Here is a 25,735-nt window from a genome sequence, read left to right as displayed (position 1 = left end):
GTTGGAGCCGAACAGTGACCGGCAAGTGCTCCCACTAATATACTTTGCTGACCAAACATGGTACAGGTATGGGAATCCGTTATCTATAAACCCATTATCCATAAGCTCTGAATTACAGAAAAGCCATCTTCCTTAGGCTTTTATACAAATAATCCAATTTTTTAAAAATGATTTCCTATTTCTCTGTAATAATAAAACAGTACCTTGTACTTGAGAACTAGAATTTAATCACCCTTTATTGGAAGCAAAACCAGCATATTGGGTTTAATGTTTACATGATTTTCTAGAAGACATAAGCTATGGAGATCCAAATTATGGAAAGATCCATTATCTGGAAAACCCCAGGTCCCGAGCTTTCGGGATAACAGGTCCCATACCTGGACTGAATTATGAGTTCTCTTCATTTTATGGCCTCCTATGGTCTTCCTATTATTTTATGGGATAAAATGACCTGCAAACTGTTCTAACTGGGACATTTATAAGCAGAGACACCCCATGTGATTCGCTCCGGTCCAGATTATGAAAATTTGCACAAATAAAGGGGAGGGGACAGGGACGATGAAAAGCAGTGGGCCTAGGGGCGCCCACTATGTAAATCAAGTGATTCGGGAAAAAACTCAGTTTTATAGAGTTTGTTCCCAATCCGATTAAATCGTGCTTTTTTAATAATAAATAAGGTCCAATCGTGGATTCTAGTTTGTTATTGACTTTTTTATATACATACATTGGAAAAATTCTGATTTTGATAAATAAAAAAAGTCTGTATCTCATACGCTGGGAGTCCAAAAGTGGAAGCCAGAATATTATTTCCCAGTAGCAGAACTAAAGAAAAGGATTGTCCCATCATCTATGAAACTGGCCAAAGAGCAACTTTACTGAGCAGAGAATAGAAACATGAGCTGACAAGAGATAAAGCCCAATCGTATTGCACATCCGACACAAGGGTGCACCAAAATACATGCCTTTCTGATATACTGTCTGTGACATCATAACCAATTAGCTTAATGCCCTCCTCCTTCCAACTATTTTAGTTCTAACACAGGGATTAGGATTCCACAGAATCAGCAGAGCCTTTGCGGAGAAGGAACAATAACCACCACTCATCTCCAAACTTCCAAAGCCCAACAGGCAAGTCCAAGGTAAAACTAGCAGCTCCCTTTCTATTCTTACCCATTGTTCTAACACTGCCCATTATTGGGGCCCACGGTATATATATATATCTCTTGGCTAAAATATTTCTCCTGATGATGCAGCACATTATTAAGCAGCTTTTTTGGAATTGTTCTTCCTACCTTCGTTTCTAGGAGTAGGAGAGGCAGTCACTGCAGCTTTGATCTTGGGAGCCATGGAAAATCATGATTATGAGATGTTATCAAACAGCTTTTGGCTGTCGGTGAGATGCTGGAAGTTGTAGTTACCAAGATTTGGGGGACGGCCAGGTTTTTATTGCTGCTATAGTGCATGCTGACAGATTTAGCTGTGATGTTTTCTTGCCCTTTGTGCATAATACTGAGCGGTTAGTTTACAAGGATGTTATGTTCTAGTATTCTTTCATCACAATAACTCTACTCAACTTCTTGACATCTACACTTTAACTGACTCAAAGATGGATATGTTTAGTGACCAGTATTATGTTACTGAAAGCAGGGGAGCATTCTCTTAACAGCACCCACACAATGCTTTACTGAAATACAAGTATAAGTGAAGCAGGAGTGCAGGTTGCTGAGAAATCATAACTGACAGTTAGCTAATGAGCTGACAACAAGGATTTGCTGTATCCTTTTTATTACCTGGGTGGAGCAAAAGATGCAGCAGACACATAGGGGCAGATTTATGAAAGGACGAAGTGAAAATTAGAATTTAAAAAAAAAAAAAGTTTTTTTTTTTTGCCCAAATAGGTCAGTTTTCAACCAAGTTCGAATCCTACGAATTCGAATTTTTCCAAAAAAAAACTTTGATTTTCCACCAATTGACTCCAGATATGTTCTAGGAGCTCCCTAGAGCTATTTGTTTTGTGTACTTCGACTAGGGAATAGTCCAAATTCGAATTTCGAAATGTATCATGTACTGTCTCTTTAATATTCAGCTTCGACTATTCGCCATCTAAAACCTGCCGAATTGCTGTTTTAGTCTACGGCGGACTACCTAGAACCTTTTTGGAGTCAATTGCTGGACTCTGAAAAAGCTAAGGGTTTTTTTTGGAAAAATTAAATTTAGTACGATTCAAACTTGATTGAAAACGGACCTATTCGATCGAAAATGGACCTATTTGGCCAAAAAAACTTTGATTTTTGATAAATTGATTTTTATTCGAGTTTGAAAAAAATTACAAAATTTAAATTTCTAAATTCATCATGTACTGTCTCGTTAAAAATTCAACTTCGAACATTTTCCATCTAAAACCTGCCAAATTGCTGTTTTAGCCTATGGGGAACCTCCTAGAATCCATTTGGAGGCGATTGGTGGACTTTGAAAAACCAAAGTTTTTTTTTTTGAAAATTTTCATTTTTGAAAACGGACCTTGAAAACAGACCTATTCGACCAAAAATATAAAACTTCGATTTTTGGATAGATTTCGATTGGAGATCAAAAATGAAAGCTTATTTTATCCAGGAAAGCTCTTACATATGTTGTCAGATAGAGTTTAAACTATTGGCATATGGAGTATTCCTAAAGCATCCAGGCAGCAAATGAATTTTAGGGGTACACTAGTATTTTTGACAATAATCAAACATTTTAACCCTAGTAGACAAAACTGCATCTTTTTTAACCTCTAAAGCTGGTAAAGGTGTGGGACCTATTATACAGAATGCTCGGGACCTGGGGTTTTCTGGATAACGGATCTTTACAAAATTTGGATCTTCATGCCTTAAGTCTACTAGAAAATCATATATATATATTAAATAAACCCAATAGGCTGGTTTTGCTTCCAATAAGGATTAATTATATCTTAGTTGGGATCAAGTGCAAGCTATTGTTTTATTATTAAAGAGAAAAAAGAAATATATATTTTTTAAAATTTGGATTATTTGAGTAAAATTGAGCCTATGGGAGATGGCCATTCTGTAATTCGGAGCTTTCTGGATAACGGATCTTTACGGAATTTGGATCTTCATACCTTAAGTCTACTAGAAAATCTTGTAAACATTAAATAAACCCAATAGGCTGGCTTTGTTTCCAATAAGGATTAATTATATCTTAGTTGGGATCAAGTACAAGCTACTGTTATTTAGATAGAACTCTGTTATTTGTAGCGTTGCGCTGAATACTGGAGTTGGTCTGTGATTTGGGCAGAATCCAAAGCTATTTTTACCAGGATTCGGCCCAACCAAATCGGAACCCTTTATAAAAAAATATATGTTAAAAATTGGTGATTGTGTGCCTCAGGTTTTTCCACCCATGCAATGGCTTTTACGACGCAGATGAAGGGTTCTGCTTTGGTTTGGTATTCGGGCGAATCCGTAACCCTAGATTTGAGGATTCAACTGAACCCTAAAAAGCAGGTTTGGTACATCCCTAGTTATTAGTTATTAGATAATGTGAAATTAAGATTCTAGATGAAGATATTTGCCTCTATTACTGCGAGATCAGACAGATGTCTCTAAAATACTGCTTTTACTGCTGAGATATACAGGCCATAGATCATGCTATAATATTCTTTGGTCATTTTAAGGGGTATCTTTATTTTAATTCATAAAAAGGCAAATGTTCTGCAGAAGGAAGGCAGGTATGATGAGTATAGTCGCCTGCCTAGTAGTGATGGGCGAATCTGACCTCTTTCTGTTCACATAAAAATTGCCGAACACATTTAAGTCAATGGACTTTTTTTTGCACAACAATCTCTCAAACTGTGCAACATTTTTTAAAATCAATCAACATTATTTTACCATTAGAGTCTATGGGGCAAATTCACCGAAGGGCAAATTTTCACCAAAGAAGGATCCACCGCACTTCGCACCACTTCGCCAGGCGAAAAATTCGTTACCACTACTCTAATTCACTAAAATGCGACGTTGCGTCACCACAACGCTAAGGGGCAGATTTATCAAGGGTCGAATTTCGAAGTTGAAAATACTTCGAAATCCGACCATTGAATTGAATTACTTCGACTTCGAATATCGAGGTTGAAGTTTTTTTTAATCGAATTTGGCCATTTGCGGTCGAAGTAAAATCGTAAAGATCGAACGATTGAATCGAACGATTCGAAGGATTTCTGCGATTGATCGAACGATTTTTCGTAGACTACAAAAAACTTAGAAAACTGCTCTAGAAGGTCCCCATAGGCTAACATAGCACTTCAGCAGGTTTAATTTGGCGAAGTATTGAAGTCAAAGTTTTTTTAAAGAGACAGTACTACGATTATCGAATGGTCGAATAATCGAACTATTTTACTTCGAAACGAATTCGAAGTCGTAGTATCCTTTTCGATGGTCGTAGTATCCAAAAAATTACTTCGAATTTAGAATTTATTTACTTCGAAAATTTCCCTCGAATTCACTTCGACCCTTGATAAATCTGCGCCTTAGTCACTAAAATGCAAAGTTGCTTCTCTGTAGGCGAAGTTTCACTAGAGTTAATTCATCAGTGCGAGCATTTCATAGCGAACTTTCGCTAACATTCACGAAACTTTATTAGTATTCTTACACTTAGGTCAATATGAATAGGGCGGGTACATATAGGTCATATATATGAGAGATGTTGGTGCAAATACTTGAAGTGGCCGCTTATTATTACAAATGTCCAAGGAAGCAAAATAAAGACCAAAGAGATCCTCTAATGTCCTAGACATGAGCCCACCCTAAAACAAATGTGGTTAAAAAAAATGTTAACACAAAAATCTTTAATAGTTAGGACTTTTGAAGGCAACGCCAGCGTTTTTTACGACTTTTATGACTTTTGGGCCTACAGGATATGATGAGCTTGAGGAGGGTGTAGCTGCATCCATGGGTATCCGCAGAAATGATGCTAATAATATCATATAGGGGAGCATCCCACTCATGGCAATGCAGTAGATAAACTAATTAGGACTTGCCTTGGGAGGGAAGTATCACAGACATTCTGTGTTGTCGGGAATTAAATTTACAAACAATTTTTTGGAACTGGCTAGTTCGCCAGGTCTAAGGGTAGGACTCCACGAGCGATTTTGTCGCGATCCGACGCGCTTGCAAGGCAAGAGATAGAATTGTCGCATGGTGTTGCAGCGTTGATCCGACGTGATCCGACTGTCGGACTGCGTGCTGCCTCTGCATCCGACAGTCGGATCGCATCGCGTTAGGATCGCGACAAAATCACTCGTGGAGTCCTACCCTAAGGTGCAGAAGGAAACTCTGGTGAAAGAGGTAACATTCTGTAATTTTCGCAATTTAGTGGATTTGTGGTGTAACGATTGTTTGCCTGAGCGAAAATTCGCCTGGTTATAGGACGCAAAGACTGTCTCTTTCGCTAGCGAATTGTTCTCTATGCCGGTAAGCAAATTGCCAATGTCCCTGTGGATGGGATTAATGTGAATCTTCGCTTGCGACGGCCACTTCGCCCTTTAGTAAATCTGCCCCTTTGGGTATTTATTGTTTTCTTGGAAAAACAGGTTGAAATATTTCACTCATCCTACTGCCTAGCGTTGGAACTGTTGAGATACATCTTGGCATCATGGTGGGCTTATATACACACTCTTATATACACACACTCACACTGATGCCAAACCGAGAATTTGTGTTAATGAAAATACATTTAATTTATTATAAACATTGATCCCAGTAAGGGGCCAATTCACCAAGCTCGAGTGAAGGATTCGAAGTAAAAAAACTTCGAATTTCGAGTGTTTTTTTGTGCTCCTTGACTATCGAATTGGCGTAAATTCGCCTGAGTAGAATGATTCGAATAGATTGAGCGCAAAAACGCTGCGACTATTCGCCATTCGATAGTCAAAGTGCTGTCTCTTTTAAAAATACTTCGACTGCCTACTTCGCCACCTAAAACCTACCGAATTGCTTTAAAAGCTTATGGGAAAGTCCCATAGGCTTGTTTTCCAAGTTTTTGATCGAATAAAAAGGCATTCGATCGAATGAAAATCCTTCGAGCGAATATTCGATCGAGCACCTATTCGCCTGGCGAATATTCGCCAATTCGACTATTCGCCAGCACGTAAATTCGCCCGAATTGCCTATTCGATTCTATTCGATTCTATTCCCCATTCGAATTTCGAGGGATTTAACCCCTCGAAATTCGACCCTTGATGAATTTGCCCCTAAGTTGTGCCCCATGTCAATGAGGAAGAGTCCCTGCGTTGTAGTTTGATACTGAGCACCCTGAACGTTAGATAAGGGCAGGTGCACCTGCAGGATCATTAGGAGGAATGGAGTCTGTTAATAAAAGGGACACAGTAAATAGGCCTGGACGATAATAAAAGGTCCCTGCTTGGCTTTCCACAGCTAATGTTACACATGGTTAAACAGCATAATGTGCGGTATTATGGGTGACCTTTCTTTTATTTCTGTTGGATTACTGTTATACTGCTCACCCTTTAAATGGGCTCATTGCAGTACAGGGATGGAATTCCGTTTGCAGTGATATAATGGCTGCTCCAGCCTCTCACATTACTGTAGAACGGTGACAAATGGTGAGTATTAGAAATAAACATAGGGAAGGAAGTTCTGGACTGAAGGACTTGTTATATTGGGCACTGGTTTTATTTTTTAAAAGTTTTTTTTTTTTGCATTCATAAACAGCCATGCTTTAAAATTCAATCCTTTTAAAAAACATAGGAATATACAACATGTAGTTTTATAATTAGATAGCTCATAGTACAAGTTGATCCAAGGACTGGTCCGATTGCCATATTGGAGTCAGGAAGGAATATTTCCCCCTCTGAGGCAAATTGGAGAGGGTTCAAATAGGGTTTTTTTGCCTTCCTCTGGATCAACTGGCAGTTAGGCAGGTTATATATAGACTTAAGGTTGAACTTGATGGATGTAACTTACTATGTTACTATAAATGGTGACATTCTCATATCACCATTAATGTAAATACATTAAAAAACATTGGAATTTTAATATATATGCAGCAAGGGTCGAATATCAAGGGTTAATTAACCCTCGATATTCGACTGGGGAATGAAAATCCTTCGGCTTCGAAGTCGAAGGATTTTGCGCAAATACTTCGATCGAACGAGCGAAGGAATAATCGTTGATCGAACGATTAAATCCTTCGAATCGAACGTTTCGAAGGATTTTAATCCAACGATCGAAGGATTATCCTTCGACCAAAAAAAGTTAGGCAAGCCTATGGGGACCTTCCCTAACATTGAGTACGGTAGCTTTTAGGTGGCGAACTAGGGGGTCGAAGTTTTTTCTTAAAGAGACAGTACTTCGACTATCGAATGGTCGAATAGTTGAACGATTTTTAGTTCGAAGTCGTAGTCGAAGGTCGAAGTAGCCCATTCGATGGTCGAAGTAGCCAAAAAAAACACTTCGAAATTCGAAGTTTTTTGTTCTTCTATTCCTTCACTCGAACTTAATGAATGGGCCCCTAAAGGTGATATGAGAATTCAATGCATGCACTATAATATCAATGATCCCTGCATACTTGCAATTGGACAAATAAATTGTCCATGAAATACACAACATGCTATGAAAACCAATAAAACCTAATCTAAAAATAAATAAATAAATACATTAAAATACATTGACGCCCTGGATTGCGACCAGAAATTACTTTCCTTTGCCCTACTGCAGTTGATTGATCAGAGCTCTATGCTGATTGGTTACTGTTCAGAAGTAAAATGACACCAGTTTTGGGAATTGTGCCCCGTGATAGAGGCACTTAGAAAGTTTTTCCTGGTGACCTTTAACAGACGGAGGTGAACAAAGTTTGTTTTGTGCCAAGGAGCTGCATTATTGAGAGCGCTCCCTGTCTGAGCAGAGATGGATGGCTCAGTTGCTCAGTTGCTCAGGCTTGATGACAGATAGGGGCCCATTTACTTAGCTCGAGTGAAGGAATAGAATAAAAAAAAACTTCAAATTTCGAATGTTTTTTTGGCTACTTCGACCATCGCATTGGCTACTTCGACCTTCGATTCAAACTAAAAATCGTTCGAATAATCGACCATTAGATAGTTGAAGTACTGTCTCTTTAAAAAAAACTTCGACCCCCTACTTCGCCACCTAAAACCTACCGAGGTGCAATGTTAGCCTATGGGGAAGGAATAGAATAAAAAAAAACTTCGAATTTCGAATGTTTTTTTGGCTACTTCGATCATCGAATTGGCTACTTCGACCTTCCACTTCGAATCGAACAATTCAAACTAAAAATCGTTCCAATATTCGACCATTCGATAGTCGAAGTACTGTCTCATTAAAAAAAAACTTCGACCCCCTACTTCGCCACCTAAAACCTACCGAGGTGCAATGTTAGCCTATGGGGAACGTCCCCATAGGCTTTCCTATGTTTTTTTGGTCGAAGAAAAATCGTTCGATCGATGGATTAAAATCCTTCGAATCGAACGATTCGAAGGATTTAATCGTTCGATCGAACGGTTTTTCGTTTGATCGCTCGATCTAACTATTTGCGGTAAAACCTTCGACTCCGATATTCGAAGTCGAAGGATTTACATTCGGCAGTCGAATATCGAGGGTTAATTAACCCTCGATATTCGACCCTATGTAAATCTGCCCCATAGACTTGTGCTAATGTTGGTCTCACTTGTACTCGGCAGGGAAACCACTGAAACTCTGACTTTTATGACCCTTGACTGCTCCTGCTCTAGCCCACACAAGACATGCCTTGGTGCAATGTAAACTTACACAACCAGACTCCCCCATTCTATGTTAGCCAGCATAATGACAACACAGATCTGTGCATTCAAGTTTTCTGGTGCTCGAGTGATTAGCAGCTCTGTGGATGGGGGACACAATGCTCGATTTTGTCTCTACTGTCCTAGGGGGTCACAGGGGGGACACTCACATGCTCAGTGGGCTCTGAGCAGCTGTTGAGAAGCTAAGCTTAGGGCTCGTCACTAATTATCCAACAGAAAATGAGCTTCCCCTGTAATATAAGCTGATGCTACAGGGCTGATTTTAAATTCTGATGCTAATTGCACTGGTTTCTGTGCTGCCATGTAGTAATTATCTGTATTAATTACTAATCAGCCTTATATTGTGACATTTCTATTCTATGTGTACTGTATATTGTGAGTGGGTCCCTAAGCTCAGTAAGTGACAGCAGCACAGAGCATGTGCAGTGAATCAGCAGAAAAGAAGATGGGGAGCTACTGGGGCATCTTTGGAGACACAGATCTTTACTGCTAAAGGGCTGTGGTTGCCTTGGGCTGGTACAGAAGCACAAAACATCATGTACAACATTTCTAGCTACTTCTTTACTTAAGCTTTAGTTCTCCTTTAACAAGAAATATAGTGCGCTCAGGACTGGTTTGGATCTCTAAATCTTATGTCTACTAAAAAATCATATAAACAAGTATAATATATAATTAAACCCAACAGGGTTGTTCTGTCCGCAGTCAGGATTCATTATATCTTAATTAGGATCAAGTGCAAGGTACAGTTTTATTATTACAGAGAAAAAAGGAAATAATTTTTAAAAATGTGAATTATTTGACTAAAATGGAGTCTATGGGGGATGGACTTTCTTTTGTTCTGAGCTCTCTGGATAACGGATTTCCACCTATACCCCATGATCAGTGCCCTGACAATCAGTAATGACATCTGATGGGTCTAATGCTCTAAGGGAAATAAAAGTGCTAAATGGTGTAACGTAGTTATTATCATAGAGGCCCAACCTGAGGCACCTAACGTTAAAGGATTCTTTGTTGACCTTGGCATTTCACTTAACATTATTAAAAAAGGATCTCTCGTGTGGCACTTTGATGGTCACGCCAACATGTATAAATAGAGGAACAGCAGCTCTCTGATATCATGTCACTTCTGTAAAAGAAAGATGATCCAAGCCTTCTGTGTTCTGCTATCACAAGCCTCTCCATAGATATGTAAGTCTCCTCAATCAGCCACTTAGCAAGAAGAACAATTCGGCGCTGGGTCAGAGCTCACTCATCACCAGACACAAGCCCTTGTGGGAAATAGTGTGAGCAGAGAGGCTCCCGTGAGATAAAACAGCTGCACTTGTTTCCTTGTACCCATGAACAATTGATAGGGGGCCTCATTCCTCTCTAATATCTCTCATCACAGCATTTGTGCCTTTAGATCTGGAACTGACGGAGAAGCTCCCATTAAGCCGCTACAGCTTTGAATGTCAGCTTCCAGCATTCAGCGCCTGCACTGCTGTGAAATACAGTAAAATGCTGAATTTATGTACGCCTATTTTAGGTTTTCCCGGATTTTAATTTTTTTTCATGTTCTAATGTATTTCAGTGGAAGGAATTCCTGGATTTTCGGTATGTTTCCCAGAATTTTAATGCATTATTATGCGCTAGCGTTGGCTAATTTGCATATGGCGGGAAGTTAAAGTTGAATGGACGTATATGTTGCAGCAAATACATTACACTACACAAGCCCGGAGAACCTTAATATGAGCCCAGTGTATAGTTTAGGTGCCATATATTAGGAAATGTAGGGGGGAAGCCGGTTACCCTAAAAAAAAATTACGATCTTTTGCAGCCTATCACCCTGAAAAACTGAAAAGTCGACCAGCGTTTTTTTATTTATTTTTTAACAATTTTTTGAGGAAGTCCTATCTACTCTATTGCACTTCATCTGGTCTGAGGTGGCGAAGGCAAGTCTGGCGCAGGAGGTAACGTTCAGTAAAATCCGCATCTTAGTGAAAGTCCATCAAGTTTAACCCCTCCAAATGAAACCCAGCATCCATACATACACAGGAGATATATAAACCGCTCCGACTCGCCGCAGATTTTGTAAATTCAAAAGCCGGCAAAATATTGCGTAAGTCCGGGTGCAGGAACTTCGGCGTCCCACGCCATATGCAAGCAGAAATGAGAAGGAAGGTAAATTCCGCACACCAAATCGTCAGTTAAAAATCACCATCTTTATTCGACCATGTTAAAACACACGCTGCTTGACGTGTGTATCCATACATACACACACTGACCCCTCAATGCACTCACATAAACTATATAGGACTGGGAGATTATATTTGCTGCTCTGTGATGTCAATGACAAACTGAAATTATACATAAAAAATTGTAAATGTAGATGCAACTGAAAGCAATCCTAGTTTCTGCACTACTGGTTCTGACTATTGAAACAAGTCAGCTCTCCTTCAGCATAGACTCAGTTTCCCCACTTGCATAGACAAATAACTAAAAACATTTACCATTTTTTTTATTGTACTGCTGAAAGCAACAGTTTCAGTGAGTAACCACCCAATACTAATTGCTGTTGTAGTTGATATATAGTGGAAGGTCAGTAAACCATTAGGCAGGGGGTGCAATGAGGAAGTTATGCATTGGATTCAAAATATAAAAAATAATAAAAATAATATAATCAGTGTAAATGCAAACGTGATTCAGAGTTTTTGTCCCTTTCTAGAGATCTGCTGGTAGCTAAAGAAGTATAAACAAATCAAGGGCTGAATTTGTCTTATGATTGACTCAACTAATAACTATAAGTCTTAGCAAATGGTCAAACAGAAGTGAGTTTAGCTCTGTCTTCATGAACCATAATTCTGCTTTCAGATTTCAAAGAACCACCTCTACTCTCTCTACTGAGAAAAGATCCAAGACTCTCCTGTCCGGAACCCCAAGGTCTGACTCTCCTTCTGTAGGATGGAGCGTTCAACACGGGAGCTCTTCCTCAACTTCATGGTTGTCTTCATCACTGTCCTGCTAATGTGGATTATCGTCAAGTCTTATCAAAGCTAATGAAGGTCCCTGCAGACATGGATGAAAGTTACTGTGAGAGTCTCTGCGAGCACCGGAGAGTATTATCTGCACAGCAGCAAGATGTACCTTCTCCCGGCTTGTGTCCTTCACCTGCTCAATGAACATCAAGATCAACTTTCACATGTTTGTCCTTTATTCTGTGTGCGCTGAGAATTCACTGTTAATGTGCACGAGGGTGTCTGTGAATAAATGAATGGAAGTTATGTTAATGATATTTAAATAGAAAAGCTGTGTTTAGTCTGTGAATACAGAGTGAAGACTGGAACCTGCATTTCAACTGTAGAAACAACGTATATGTCTTGATTAGAAGCAGAATGGGATCTTTCACATTTCTGCGGAGTCTGTGCAAATAAATATTTCTACTGGAAACTGCTATGATGTGCTTGTTCTTAATGTTTATATGACATTAATGAGAAGCCCTATCCAGCCAAATAACCCTAATAATATAGGTACAGGAAACGTTATTCTTATTTATAGATATTAGGGCTCATTTACAATGTACAAGGTGAATAAAACAGGCACAAATCTTGTCCCATGCTTAGCACCACAGGGCGTAGACCTACATCACCCCCGTTTAACAGCAATGTATTCATGAGGGACAGGCTGGAGCAGCACCTGGACATCTCCTATCCCACTCCATTCAGACATCCAAGTTAAGGAGCAATGGTGGGTTCCAGGTGCAGTAGAATCCTGAAATGAAGGGCTGTCTTGTGCCTGAGTTTGTGACAGGAGTCCTATCTGCCCCCTGATGGTGGCCTTGATTGTTCCCTTGGATTATAACTAGTGTGGTCATGGAAATGAGTAGGCTCCAGTTTTAGTACCTGGGTCTCTGCTTCTTATGGACAGTTTCATGTTCTCAGGTAATCATCGGGGAAAAGTGACACACACACCGAGTTCCAATTGAATTGCTTTGTTTGGTTAATTGCTCCCTACAGCAGGCCTGCTAAACATTCGATTCCATCCAGTCCATTGGTACAAGCTAAGTAGCCATTACAATTACTGCAGGTATGGGATCTCTAGAAATCTCTGAATTATGGGAAGCCCATCTCCCATAGAGACCATTTTAGGAAATAATTAAAATTTTTCAAAATGATTCCCTGTAATAATAAAACAGTAGCTCATACTTTGATGGTAACTAAGCAGCAGGAATCCATATTGGTGGCAAAACAATCCTATTGGGTTTATTTCATGTTAATTTATTTTTTTCAGTAGCCATTAGATATGATGATCCAAATTACAGAAAAATCTCATATCAGGCTCCATACATTCTGGATAATATCATTTAGTTTGAGCCATGCTGAGTGATTCACAGTGTGGATTGACAGGAGCCCTGCTTTTATACCATTATAATCCTTGTCAACTTATTTTTTATGTTTTCCCTTATCTCTGTGTATGGAGTTTTAATGGGAGGTTTTAGTACTAAATATATGTACTTTTATGAACCCTAATTTGGTTTAAAAAGGCAAATACCAACTAGAGGGCTAGAGCATGGGCTACATTGGACCCCCTGATCACAGGATAAGCTTTCGCTAAGTGGAAAGAGCGCGTAAGGGTGTTGTTGAACTACACCTTCATACTGCTAAAAGTGTAAAATAATATAAAAAGGTACAGTCACAGGTGTAGCAGATAGAATGGCACCACTGAAGAAATAGCAGGGGAGTTGAAGTATACACTGTCCAGGTTGTCTGTACCTCATATGGTCCGAATACCCTACAGTTGATGTGGAACAGGGATAGAACAATAAACTAATTCCCTTGTCAGTACTGGGGTCCCTTCACTACAGGCAAAGTAGGGCCTGTGGGAGAGATACTCCTATCTATCCTCCTTGGTGGAGCTCAAAGCTGCTTTTGCTAACTAAGCCTCACTGACTCACTTCTCCTAGAGAGTGCTATAACAGTGGCTATCCTGCACACTAACCAACATCTTTCAACATCCCTAAAGGGGAAACTTCTCTCTAAAGGAGTTGTCCCTTTAGGGCCTAATACTGGGCTGCTCAATGGACACCTCCACCCAGATCAACTGCTCCAGGCCAAAGAGGAAGGTCCTCCCCCAGCAAAGCACTTTGTTACAGTGAGGCAGGAAATGGTCATCAACCTACGGACCAATGAACTGGAAATACAAAATAAGTTGAAATGATCACATGGGTTTGAACCCAGCAACAAGGAAATGAAACACTGGTAGGAATGAAGCCATGTTCCTTTGAGTCCCTACACATCCATACCTTTGGGTGCAATTGGCATTTTTGTTATTATTAATATTATATAAACATAATGTTATATATTAAGCCAAAACTACAGAGCTCACTCTACCAGTATTTATGTGTAATCAGTGTGTTTTGCCGTATACATCCTTGAATGGTACAGAAGTGTGGAATATGTTGGCACTTTATAAATACTTGTTAATTATAATAATAAGCAAGGGAAGAGGGTGGGAAATCAAAGGAACTGAGTTTAAAGGGAAAGTAAAGTCTAAAATAGAATAAGGCTAGAAAAGCTGTATTTTGTATACTAATTATAAACATGAACTTACTGCACCACAAGCCTAATCAAACGAATGATTTATGCTTTCAAAGTTGGCCACAGGGGGTCACCATCTTGTAACTTTGTTAAACATCTTTGCAAGATCAACACTACGCACATGCTCAGTGTGGTCTGGGCTGCTTAGGAATTGTCATAAATTATAAAAACAGGGAATCAAACAAAGCTGCTTGAATTCTGCATGGCTGGGAAGTAAGGCGGGGGCTCCCCCTGCTGTTCATAAGTATGATTGTTTCCCTGCTCAGCAGTTAGGGACCATCTGACAATTCCTATCCACAGCTAAAAATTAATGGAGAATTTCACTGCATACAGTCAGGTTTCTTATAAAAACGGTGCACATTTTTTTAATTAAAGTATATTGGAGATGGGTTTCTTTTTCATTAAAGAAAGTAAAAATGGGATTTCATTTTTTTGCCCTTACATGCCCTTTAAAGAAAAGCTGTAATTAAACGGGTATGACAACAGGGAAAATTGTCATGACAAGTCACTCTGCTATAGTGTTTCATGAGATTCCACCCCACGTCTCTCTCTCTGGTAGATATTCTGTGGCAGATATTTAGTCTGCAGCCCCCCAACCATTCATTACCTTTAAACTGTGTGTATTATAAATGCACATATATTCCATAAGTCTACAGAGGGCACAGTGCATTTGAGCAAATAAACCCTGGATCCTGCTCCATTCCAACCACATCTTCTCCACTTTCAAGACTTTGTATCAGCCAGGGCAAGAGATCCCTAACTACTTCTGGCATCATATGTATTGTAAATGAGAACAGGTATGGGATAGGTTATTCGGAAAGCTCGAAATGAAGCAAATAATTCACATTATTATAAAATATCTTTTTTCTCTGTATTAATAAAACAGTAGCTTGAACTTGATCCTAACGAAGATATAATTAATCCTGGAAGCAACACATACTTAATGTTTAAAGGACGTCAACCCAAAAAATTAACGGGGTTATTTACTAAAATCCAAATTATTCTGATTGATTTGAAAAAATCTGACCAAACTAAAATCCACGATTTACCCTCATCATTAAAAAAACACCAAAAAATGGGATTAACAAAAATGCAATTTTTTCGGATTGTCGCACAAAAACCGATACTTTTTCAGATTGAAAATCATTTTTTTTTTTACTTGACGTTTGAAAAGTGAGAATTTGTCGTGACATTGGCAGAAAAGCACGAAATGTTCGGATTATTACGAAACCCAGCACAGACAAAAATTTGCAAAAAGGACAAAAAATTGCAAAAAGGACCTCTGCCATTGACTTCTACAGGCCCTCGACAGGTTGAAGATGGATAATTTTCGGATTGTGACTTTCTGCAGCCTCAAGGTATAATAAAAAAAGTTTTGCCTAATAAAAAAAAAATTATTCTAAGCAACTTTGCAATATACAATTGTTTAGCAGACTTTAGCATGGAGATCCAAACTATGGAAAGATCCCTTATGGGGAAAACCCAAGGCCCAGAGCGTTCTGGATAACAGGTCTCATACCCATGGCAGGTAAATCCCAAGCATGCAATTCACATACATTAGAGCATGCTGCCATCTAGTGACAACATTAGAAAAACTAACATATCACCAACATATTTACATATATATATATATAATAACGCAGACCAATTGAAAGGTTGCTTAGAATGAGCCATTCTAAAAGTTAACTTAAAGGTGAACCACCCCTTTAACAAAGAATTAGAACTACAGAGCAAAGACTGATTAAGGAGCTACCGGTATACAATATCATTGGAAAAATAGCGAATGTTGGGATTCGGGAATTGTATGGAACATGCCAGACAAGGACAGCAGGAGAAACAGAGAAGGTTGGCAGGAGAGACATTTTTTAAAAATAAGTTGAACATGATCCAACAAATCTCTTTTTCATCTTTAAAACCAAAACAGTATTTTAAAAATTGGAATATTAAATGTAAACTTCTGTACTGATTCAACGTAAAAGAACCGACAGCAGATTTATTGGAATGTCATGAAATTTATTCAAGTGATTTCACAGTAGATTGAAATTCTAGTCTCATGAGATCATACACAGCATAAGGGCAGCAGATTCAGATTGACCAACGTTCAATAGGAAAGGCATGGATAGTTTCCAAATAAGATCCCAGTGTTCAGAGAAACCAATGTTTGGTTTTGAGCCCAGCCCCCATCCAAGGTTTATTGCGACAGTTGGAAAAGCAAAGTCCATGTAGTACAACCGTATTCCCTGCCAATGATATTGAGCATTAATGACTGGAACTGCCGGGCTTAGAGTAGCGTTAGAAATTCTGCATCATGTGAACAAAACACCTTTTTCAAAACATGTTGCTTTAAACATTAGTATAAAATAACCTTGATATTCCCAAGGAAAAGTGACTTATTGGACAATGGGGGTGCCAGTATGTTAGACACCCTCCCAATAAGCAAAACCATTAACGCTTTTGCCTCAGGCTAATGTACCTCTTCTATAAAATAAAACTAAATACTAAGGAGAGTGGCGAAATACTTTTTCCTGTGCTCCTATTTATTCCTTGTGTCGGAACCGGGTGGCCCATGTACAGAACACTTTAAGGGGGACCCATCACCCTAAGAAATAATTACAATTTCTTATCTATTGTGCTTGTTAAGCAAAATAAACTTACAATATATAAATTATTTAAATCTTGGTTGCAGTCAGCCTTGAAATTCACCACCACAGCAAGCAGGCAGAAGTCTTGTCCCCCCCGGCAAATGCCCCTAACTTGTTACTCATCCCTCTGCGCAGGTTCTGTCCACGGAGTTCACAGGCGCCATCTTCTCCCGAGCGGTCTTCTTCCTGGATTAATCGACATCTTCTGGCGCATGCACAGTAGGAGCATTTACCGGTGCGGATCTACTGCGCATGCGCCAAAAGTCACAAAGTGAAATCGGAAAACTTTGTGACTTTCGACTCAGTAGATCCGTACCGGTAAATGCTCCAACTGCGCATGTGCCAAAAACGCTGGTCAAAGCAGGAAGAAGACCACTCAGGAGAAGATGGCGACTGTGAACTCCGTGGACTGGACCTGCGCAGAGGGGTGAGTAACAAGTTAGGGGCATTTGCCCGGGGGGACAGGTAGGCCAGGGGGGAGGAGGGCAACATAGGAGAGGGGGAGGGATTTTTGCGCCCAGGGGGTTTCCTTCTCCTTTAAATATACTGTGCATAGGGCACAGCAGAAATAAAATGGCACCACTGCACTCTCCTGAACAGTACCCCAGGCCTGGCTTAACCCTAATAGAACAAGCACCCTGGCCTGGGGAAAAAAGTTAATGATTTTGTTGTCTTGGTTGGGGTGCCTAAAATATTGGGACCCACAGTGTTTTTTAACTTTCCCTGTCAACTTAATCAACTTAAACATGTTGTTGTGTCTAAGGGTGACCATACACTATAAGATCCGCTCATTTGGTGAGGATCTTTCCCAGATATGCCCACCAAAGGCAGGGAGATATCGAGCTAGGGCCGAACGACTGGATGACAGCGATGGCAATGGGCGCTGACATGATGAGGACTGATTCAACTAGTCAATGCAATACTCGATTGCAAAGCAAAATCAAACCTGCCCAGTCGATATCAGGACAATTTTTGGACCCAATTTATGCCCCATCCATAGGCAGCTAAATCGAAATGACCGATATCGGCAGTTTAAATCTGCCCGTGTATGGCCATCCTTATTATTATTTTTAATAAAGGTTCTGAAAGAAATTATTGAGCAGATTAACCAATAAGCAGAGGACCAAAAGTAAATTCATTGAAATCAATTTTTTTTAAAGACACTGGCACCGATCCTAGCACCAAGTTACCAGGTTAAATGGCTGGTTGGGATGAAGCAGAACATACAGTTCCAACACGTAAAACAAAGTCAAAGTACAATTACGTTCACTACTGTCTATGACATAATTCATATGCATTTTTGTAATATTTTGTACTAAATGTAAAAAAAAATCTTGAATCTTTTTCTTGTTTTAGTTCACCAACAGTAAAGAGAAACTAGAATGTAAAGACTCAAAGAGAAATGCCCAAAGATTAGTTAATTTGGTACACCAGGGTGGCCACATTCTTACATCCAAATATACTTGAAAATGAGGCCCAAACCCAACGGCATTCCTCTCTGAATATATATATATATATATCGAAAGGCCCAACAGGTAGGATGTGTTCAGAGAGGAATGCCGTTGGGTTTGGGCCTCATTTTCAAGTCATACATATATATATATATTATATATATATATATATATATATATATATATATATATATATATATATATTAATAAGTGCTGACAACTATTGGGAAATCAAATAAGTGTTCAACCCCAAATTTAAAGAGAAAGTGGCTGCTCTGATGTTCTTCTGGTTATGAAAAAATTAGAAACCTTTCTCACATCTTTCCTAAGCAGAAGAACATCAGCGCAGCCTCTTTCTTTCTCCTGACAACTTCCTTGACTACTTGTAGTCAGAAACTGACCAGCAGGTGGCACTGTTGTAACATTCATTCATATTAACAGTACATGTATCCCTTAATATCTTGGCATTAAAAATAAATAAATAATGAATGTACATTGCCAAAGTGCTTAGACTAGCCCCCCTCATCCAATTTATATTCACTTATTTTTAAGGTTTACTTATCCTGATGCTTCTTCTGTGACTCCCATGGTTTATTCTCATGTTCGACAGGCCCAACAGGTAGGATGTGTTCAGAGAGGAATGCCTTTGGGTTTGGGCCTCATTTTCAAGTCATACATTTGACTGGGACCCCTTGACTTGTAACAAGGTAACATATATAAAAACATTCATCCATTTGTCACTTTGGTGTATCCAGTTGGACCATTTGTCATATTCACCACAAATTCCACCCCTATCTGACTTTTAGGTTAGACAGCCCCTATAAATTAACTCCAAAGAGGGGCAAGCTTATAGTTGAGGGACCTATTATAGAGACGTATTACTACCTATCCAAGCCATTACTTCTATGGATTCCAGAATCCTATGTGGCACTTTATCATATTAAGGTTCTGTTGGTTAGAATTTCCAATAAGTTGGGCGGTATCTATGTCTTCATTAAAGTTTCTACAATATCAATGACCATGTATTAGGATACAAAATCCAAAAACACTATAATTCCTGGATATACTAAGGTCTAGCCCAAATACAGCCAATATCAAAGTTGCCTGCAGAAGATTAAAGAACACTGACCCTTTAATAACACTCAATAGCCACTTTAGTAAAAGAGGTTAAGTTACAAAATAGCAACATTTTATAAAAAACGGACTAGCTTTTTAACATTTTGCCAAATACGAAGGGACATCTCATTATGATCAACCCAATAATAATATCATACTTGGATAAGATGCTGCTTCATGCATTTGGTACATTATACAGCGAGAAACACTGCCTATTACTATATAATATTCTTTCAGAAAACTTTTATATCTGAGACATCGTTTACCAATGGAATATAAGAGAAATATCCAAAAATACATTAAACTCCGGAGACCTTAGTAAGGTCACAAGAATACGTTGAAGATCATAAAATGTCTACAATACAAGCGCTGGCTGCTCGGAACGTCAATCTAAACGAGACAAATACAACTTTTTAACTCGTCAACTGTGAGAAAAATCTAAAAAAATAGAAAACTTTCATGTCAGATGAAAGTATAACACTGTGTAAGTGGCAAATATGTCTACCCACAGAATGATAGATATCCCAAGGATATCCAGGGATTTGTTGTACAAGAAAATAAAGGGATGAATACTTGTAGCCAAAAACATGCATACAATCGCTGTGGTCATACAGCATGAGCCATGATCGAAGCTGTGGTCTAAACACAATAGTGAGGCAGTGATTTCCGAATCGAACAATGTAGATCTTTACAGGTTGATTAGGCTTTCCGAGGCAGCAAAGTGAGGACACAATGCCATATCTGTGTTCTGGAGCTGCTTCAAGATGCGCTTGTGAAACTTGTTGCGGACGCGGTTGAACTCCATGATGTCCAAAGGGTCTTCTTCAATCCAGAATTTATGAAACTCGTGCATCAGAAAACCTGTAGGCAGAAATGATCAGATGGGGGGGATTATTTATCAGAGTCTGAAAATTTTTCTGAAAAATTAAAAACACATGGGGTTTTTCCTCTTATCAAACAATTTCCTGTGCAGGAAAAAACTTGATAAAATCATGAAAAAATTTGAATTGTACAATTCGACACCACATTTTTTGGATTTTAGGCCAAAAACCTTCGGATTATTACACAAAACCCAGCGCAGATCATGATTTCTTCAGGACTTCTCCCATTGACTTCTACATGAACTCGGCAGGTCTGAGTTGGAGTACTTTTTTATTCAGACTTTTAACACCCTCGGGGTCTAATAAATTCCAAAAAATTTGAGTTCTTTTTTTCCACTATAAATTAATATTTTATAGTATTGAAAAAAAAAACTTGAATTTATTGAGTTTTTGGCTTTCCGACTGATAAATAAACCCCATAATATACGTTTTCTAAAATGAGAGAGGGGAAACCAGAATTGAATGATCTGCAGCAGATGTCCCCAACTTTTTTTTACCCGTAAGTCACATTCAGATGTAAAAAGATGTTTCTTGGTGGAGCTGAGTACTGTGATTGGTCTTTTGGAAGCCTCTATGTGGACTGGCAGCCTACAGGAGACTCTGTGTAGCAGTACCCCTGTTTTTTATGCAACCGAAATGTGCCTCCAAAGCAGGAATTCAAAAACTGCATTCTGGTGGTCACTGAGAGGAACATATAAGGTGTTGGTGAGCAACATGTTGCTCAAGAGCTAGTAGTTGGGGATTGCTTTTATAGAGGTACCCTCATCCTATCCTTGCTTCATCTGTATCTGACTAACTGATCCTCATTCTAGCTGTATGCTGCTCACAAGCCACACATTGGGGATCACTGATCTGCAGCAATGGAAAAAGAGTGCAGGGGACTGTACTCCCATGGGTGTCACGTAGGTGCCACAAAACATGAGCGTGCCTAGGATACTTACAGAAGGTCTGCTGGAAATGGTGCAATGCGGGGGCTTCCGGTGCCACATTGTAGAGATGAGTTTTCAGAGCCCCACTTATCAGCAGGTTGTAGGCAAGGTCAGTGATATTGATTCCAACAATGGCAAATGAGTAACTGGATGAAAATAGAAGTGATTGATTATAAAAAAAAAAAAGGACAGCAATCCAAGAGCATATATAATATATATATATATATATATATATATATATATATATATATATATACACACATATACATACATACATAATAGACAGGTAAACAGGTAATATGTGGAGGCTAGAGTTATACAGGGGACAGCGGTTGCTTCGTCTCCACTGCCTCATCTTCTGTTTGACAATAGCAGATACAAGATGGCCGAACACACCAGGACTGTCAGCGAACAATAACAGCACAAACTTTTACTCCACAAAAAACATTTTACATCTATAATAGAAATAAGTAATTGGCGTATCAACCCAAATAAATGCTTTTCCTTTTTTCATATTTTAAGATATTATGTATATAATTGAGCATCTACTGGAGACATGCCATTATCTGGCTTAGGTTCCTTATAGGTCAAAAAAATAAAAGACCAAATGCATAAATGGACCCTCTGTGGTTTAATGTGTTGAAAATTGATTGATTGATGTGTGGGTGGGGGCTTACTGTGCTCAATAGTACAATACAATAAAACCTGCTTTCTTTCTGAAGGCTCAGCACAGTAAGGTTCTTCAAGGTTCTGCACCATACACACCTTAAGGTGGCCATAAGTGTTCAAAATTTCTCTCCCTAATGACCAATTTTAGTGCGATCAGACAGATCCGTCAAATTATCGTGAAGTTAATGGGCACCAAACAATCGTGCATCTAACGAGCGGTCAGGTTAGAAAATTTTCATAGTTCACAGTGAAATGTATCCATTGTCCAATTTTTTGCAGGATCAAGCAGGCGGCTAGCCACAGTTTTCCTGGCTTTAACTAGACGGTATCGATTAAAATGGTCTTTTTTCGTTGATGGACAAATTGTTCATTTAAACGATCGTTGGTCTTAGGATAATGAAAAGATCTTTTAAAAATCTTAACGTCTATGGCCACCTTTACAGAGAATAGGTTGGCTTTGTGTCCCTCTGGGATTTAAGTCTCAGAAAATGTGTTCAATATCTCACCAGGTTCTCTAACTCCTCTAATAAATTCACCGCTGCCAAGAACCTTTTCTGACACATTTGTTGCCACTCACAATTACATGTCTATTTTGGGCATAATTCTGTGAAGCAGTACTCATTATATACTCTTTGCTTATTAATGTTTCATTCGTTTGTGGCTGTTGCTGGCGAAGTGGAAATACATTACCCTGAGTTACACAATACTTTTTTTTTGTCTTTTTTAAAATGTGCGCATCAGCTTGCTCCTGAATTAGCTGAACTCACATTCCATTCAACAGAAGGCAATGGATGTATTTTCTTAATGATCTATAAATGTTGGATCCAATTTCACAAATGACAACTGGTGGGACAAGAATAAGAACAAAGGGTTCTCTGTCTAAGACTTAGGAATGTGTCACCAAACAATACATGCAGCAGGTCCACTGAGCAGTGATTATTATTGCCCTTTACTTATGACATATTGTCCCTGGCCTAGTGGAGCTTACAGTCTACTCACATTTCAACTTGCCATGTGCATTTTTTCTTACATTGTCTGGCTTATACAGGTATTTTATAAATTTAACATATGAAATATCATAATTTTTTGTACATTTTTACATACAGAAGGCTCCGGTGGGCAACTAAGGATTTTTGTAAAGTATTAAAGGTTATCTACCATATACCAATAATGTTTTCAGTTGAACATTAAATGCCTATGCTGGCAGCTCTGACAAACCTGTTGAAACTATGGTTGGATAAAACCATTGGTGGCTGGGGCCTCTGTTAGTTTCTAATAGGCTGAATATGCCTGGGACAATGGGATAGTAAGCAAGATTTAAAGGCGAAGTAAAGTCTAAAATAGAATAAGGCTAGAAATGCTGTATTTTGTATACTAAACATAAACATGAACTTACTGCACCACAAAGCCTAATCAAACAAACAATTTATGCTTTAAAGTTGGCCACAGGGGGTCACCATCTTGTAACTTTGTTACACATCTTTGCAAGACTAAGACTGTGCACATGCTCAGTGTGGTCTGGGCTGCATAGGAATCAACAAAAATTATCAAAACAGCACAAGTCAAATAATATCTGCCAGAAGCCAATACAGCAATACTGATTAATAATCAGAATATACAGACTGCACTGGGTCCTGTGTTGTCAATTTAATGTGGATTTTACAGTTTTTGTATTGTTTAATACAAACTTTCTCCAACTCTGCAGAACCAGTGGCTGCAGCAAAATCATCCTCCAAATAGAATCCCAGTTTATCTGTTTAAATCTGGCTCCATGATCTTTGTCCCTGGAGCTGGAGTTGGAAACAGTACAGGGGATGCAAAGGCAAAAATAAAATCCAATATAAATCTCTACACAGTTGCCGACTGCTCTACAGGAAAACAAACAAAGCTGCTTGAGTTCTGCAGGGCTGGTAAGTAAGGCGGGGGCTCCCCCTGCTGTTCATAAGTATAATTGTTTCCCTGTTAGGGACAGTCTGACAATTCCTATCCATAGCAGTAAATGAAGGGAGAATTTCACTGCATACAGTCAGGTTTCTTATAAAAATGGTAGACTTTTTCTAATTAAAGTATTTTCTTTTACTTTTTCAAAAAGTAAAAATGGGATTTTATTTTTTTGCCTTTACATGCTCTTTAAGCTTCCCAAACATGGGCCAATATAAGCTGCCAACAGTTCAAATCAGCAGCTTATTGGGCAGTGTATGGAGCCCTCTGACAGTCTTCCCCCTGATCAATATCTGTTTGAAAATCTGCCAGAAGTCGATTGACCAATTTTAAATTAAAAATTTTAAAAAGATCGAGGGCTGTATCTGTTCATTGATGTGGTCCTTGGTCCGACCTCCTGTATTTTCATCATTGTTATACGATCATTGGGCCCTAGGATCCACAATCGGATCAACCCAATATCGCCCACCTCAAAGTGGGCAAATTGGGGAGAGATCTGCTAATTTGGCAACCTTTCCAAAATAGGATCTCTGCATGGCCACATTTAAGATGGTCATACAGGGCAGGTTTAAACCCTTCATGTCAAATTGCTATCTTACCTGCCCAAATTAATCCCAGACAGAGATCTGGCTGAAAATCAAACCGATATCTACTTGGTCAGGCATAGGTGCTTGTTTTGATCTGATCATTGGTCCAGAGGCCAAATGATAAGAAGAGTCTGATTTGGTCCAGCATGTACTTGGTAAAGAATGTCCCATCTAGGCAACTGTACCTATTCAGACAGTTTCCTTCCTGTATCTTTTTTGTTATTTCCTTGTAATACCACATAACTACATAATCTATTTCCTGCCAGACTATAATAATGTTTTTTTTTTCTGCTGACAGAGAGAAAACAGAAAATAGGACAGCAGCAAAGCTTCAAGATCAAAATGATTCAGATTAAATAATTATAGATTCCCATCAATAAGACTCAGTGGTAAAATGAAAACATGAAGCTGTGGTTGCCCTCTAAAAGCACATTTACATTTCTGATCTGTCTCATTTTACAGATTCTCACTGTTCCAACCTTAATGAAAAGCTTTCTAAGCCATCAATTTCTCATGCGCTGAATCTACTTAATTAGATATTGACTGTGCAATTTTCATTACAAGCAGGAGTAGAGCCAACTCCCTTCCTAATGGCATGTTAGTAGTCAGTTCTATCCCCAGGGGGCTCTTTTGCAATCGGCGGGCCTGTCAATTTGCCAACATACAGACATGTAACGGCTCAGGTATGATTCTTGCCAGAATTTTAATCAGATATGAAATCAATAAAATCAGACAGTATTCTATTATACTATTATTTTGGAACCTATATTAAGTTATACCTTCATTGTTTATTCCAATTATTTGTATTAATATTAATTTACTTATACCTTAGAGGCAAGTGCAAGAACAGATTTACTTAGGGTCGAATATCGAGGGTTAATTAACCCTCGATATTCGACTGTCGAAGTTAAATCCTTCAACTTCGAATATTGAAGTCGAAGGATTTAGAGCTATTCGTTCGTTCGAACAATCAAATGAAAAATTGTTCCATCGAACGATTAAATCCTTCGAATTGTTCGATTTTTCTTCGACCAAAAAATGCTTAGGAAGCCTATGGGGACCTTCCCCATAGGCTAACATTGACCTCGGCAGCTTTTAGGTGGCGAACTAGGGGGTCGAAGTTTTTTCTTAAACAGA

At 38.9% G+C, this 25,735-nt stretch overlaps 2 protein-coding genes across 4 annotated transcripts in view; one reads left to right on the top strand and one right to left on the bottom strand.

Moving 5' to 3' along the window:
• The first annotated feature begins 1,031 nt into the window (after positions 1 to 1,031).
• On the top strand, positions 1,032 to 12,235 carry LOC108709143 (sarcolipin-like). Its single transcript, XM_018248752.2, has 2 exons — positions 1,032 to 1,139; positions 11,660 to 12,235. Exon 2 carries the CDS (start codon positions 11,750 to 11,752, stop codon positions 11,843 to 11,845), a length of 96 nt encoding a protein of 31 aa, XP_018104241.1. The 5' UTR covers positions 1,032 to 1,139; positions 11,660 to 11,749; the 3' UTR covers positions 11,846 to 12,235.
• Positions 12,236 to 19,611: 7,376 nt separating this feature from the next.
• The window catches only part of elmod1.S (ELMO/CED-12 domain containing 1 S homeolog), a 68,446-nt gene continuing 62,322 nt past the window's right edge, over positions 19,612 to 25,735 (bottom strand). For all 3 annotated transcript variants that reach the window (XM_041584565.1, XM_018250323.2, XM_041584566.1), the window contains 2 exons: positions 21,414 to 21,547; positions 19,612 to 20,452 (listed from right to left, as the gene is read on the bottom strand). In XM_041584565.1, coding sequence (XP_041440499.1) covers positions 20,280 to 20,452; positions 21,414 to 21,547 — 307 coding nt within the window. In that variant the 3' untranslated portion in view covers positions 19,612 to 20,279. The remainder of the gene's footprint in view (positions 20,453 to 21,413; positions 21,548 to 25,735) is intronic.

This window comes from Xenopus laevis, chromosome 2S, assembly GCF_017654675.1.
Source record: "Xenopus laevis strain J_2021 chromosome 2S, Xenopus_laevis_v10.1, whole genome shotgun sequence".
NCBI lineage: Eukaryota > Metazoa > Chordata > Amphibia > Anura > Pipidae > Xenopus > Xenopus laevis.
The sequence above is the reverse complement of the archived record's forward strand: the minus strand, read 5'-3'. Positions and strand labels throughout refer to the sequence as shown.

Excerpts from the sequence above, each read along its gene's own strand:
- LOC108709143 (XM_018248752.2), top strand. The coding sequence starts at position 11,750 with ATGGAGCGTTCAACACGGGAGCTCTTCCTCAACTTCATGGTTGTCTTC.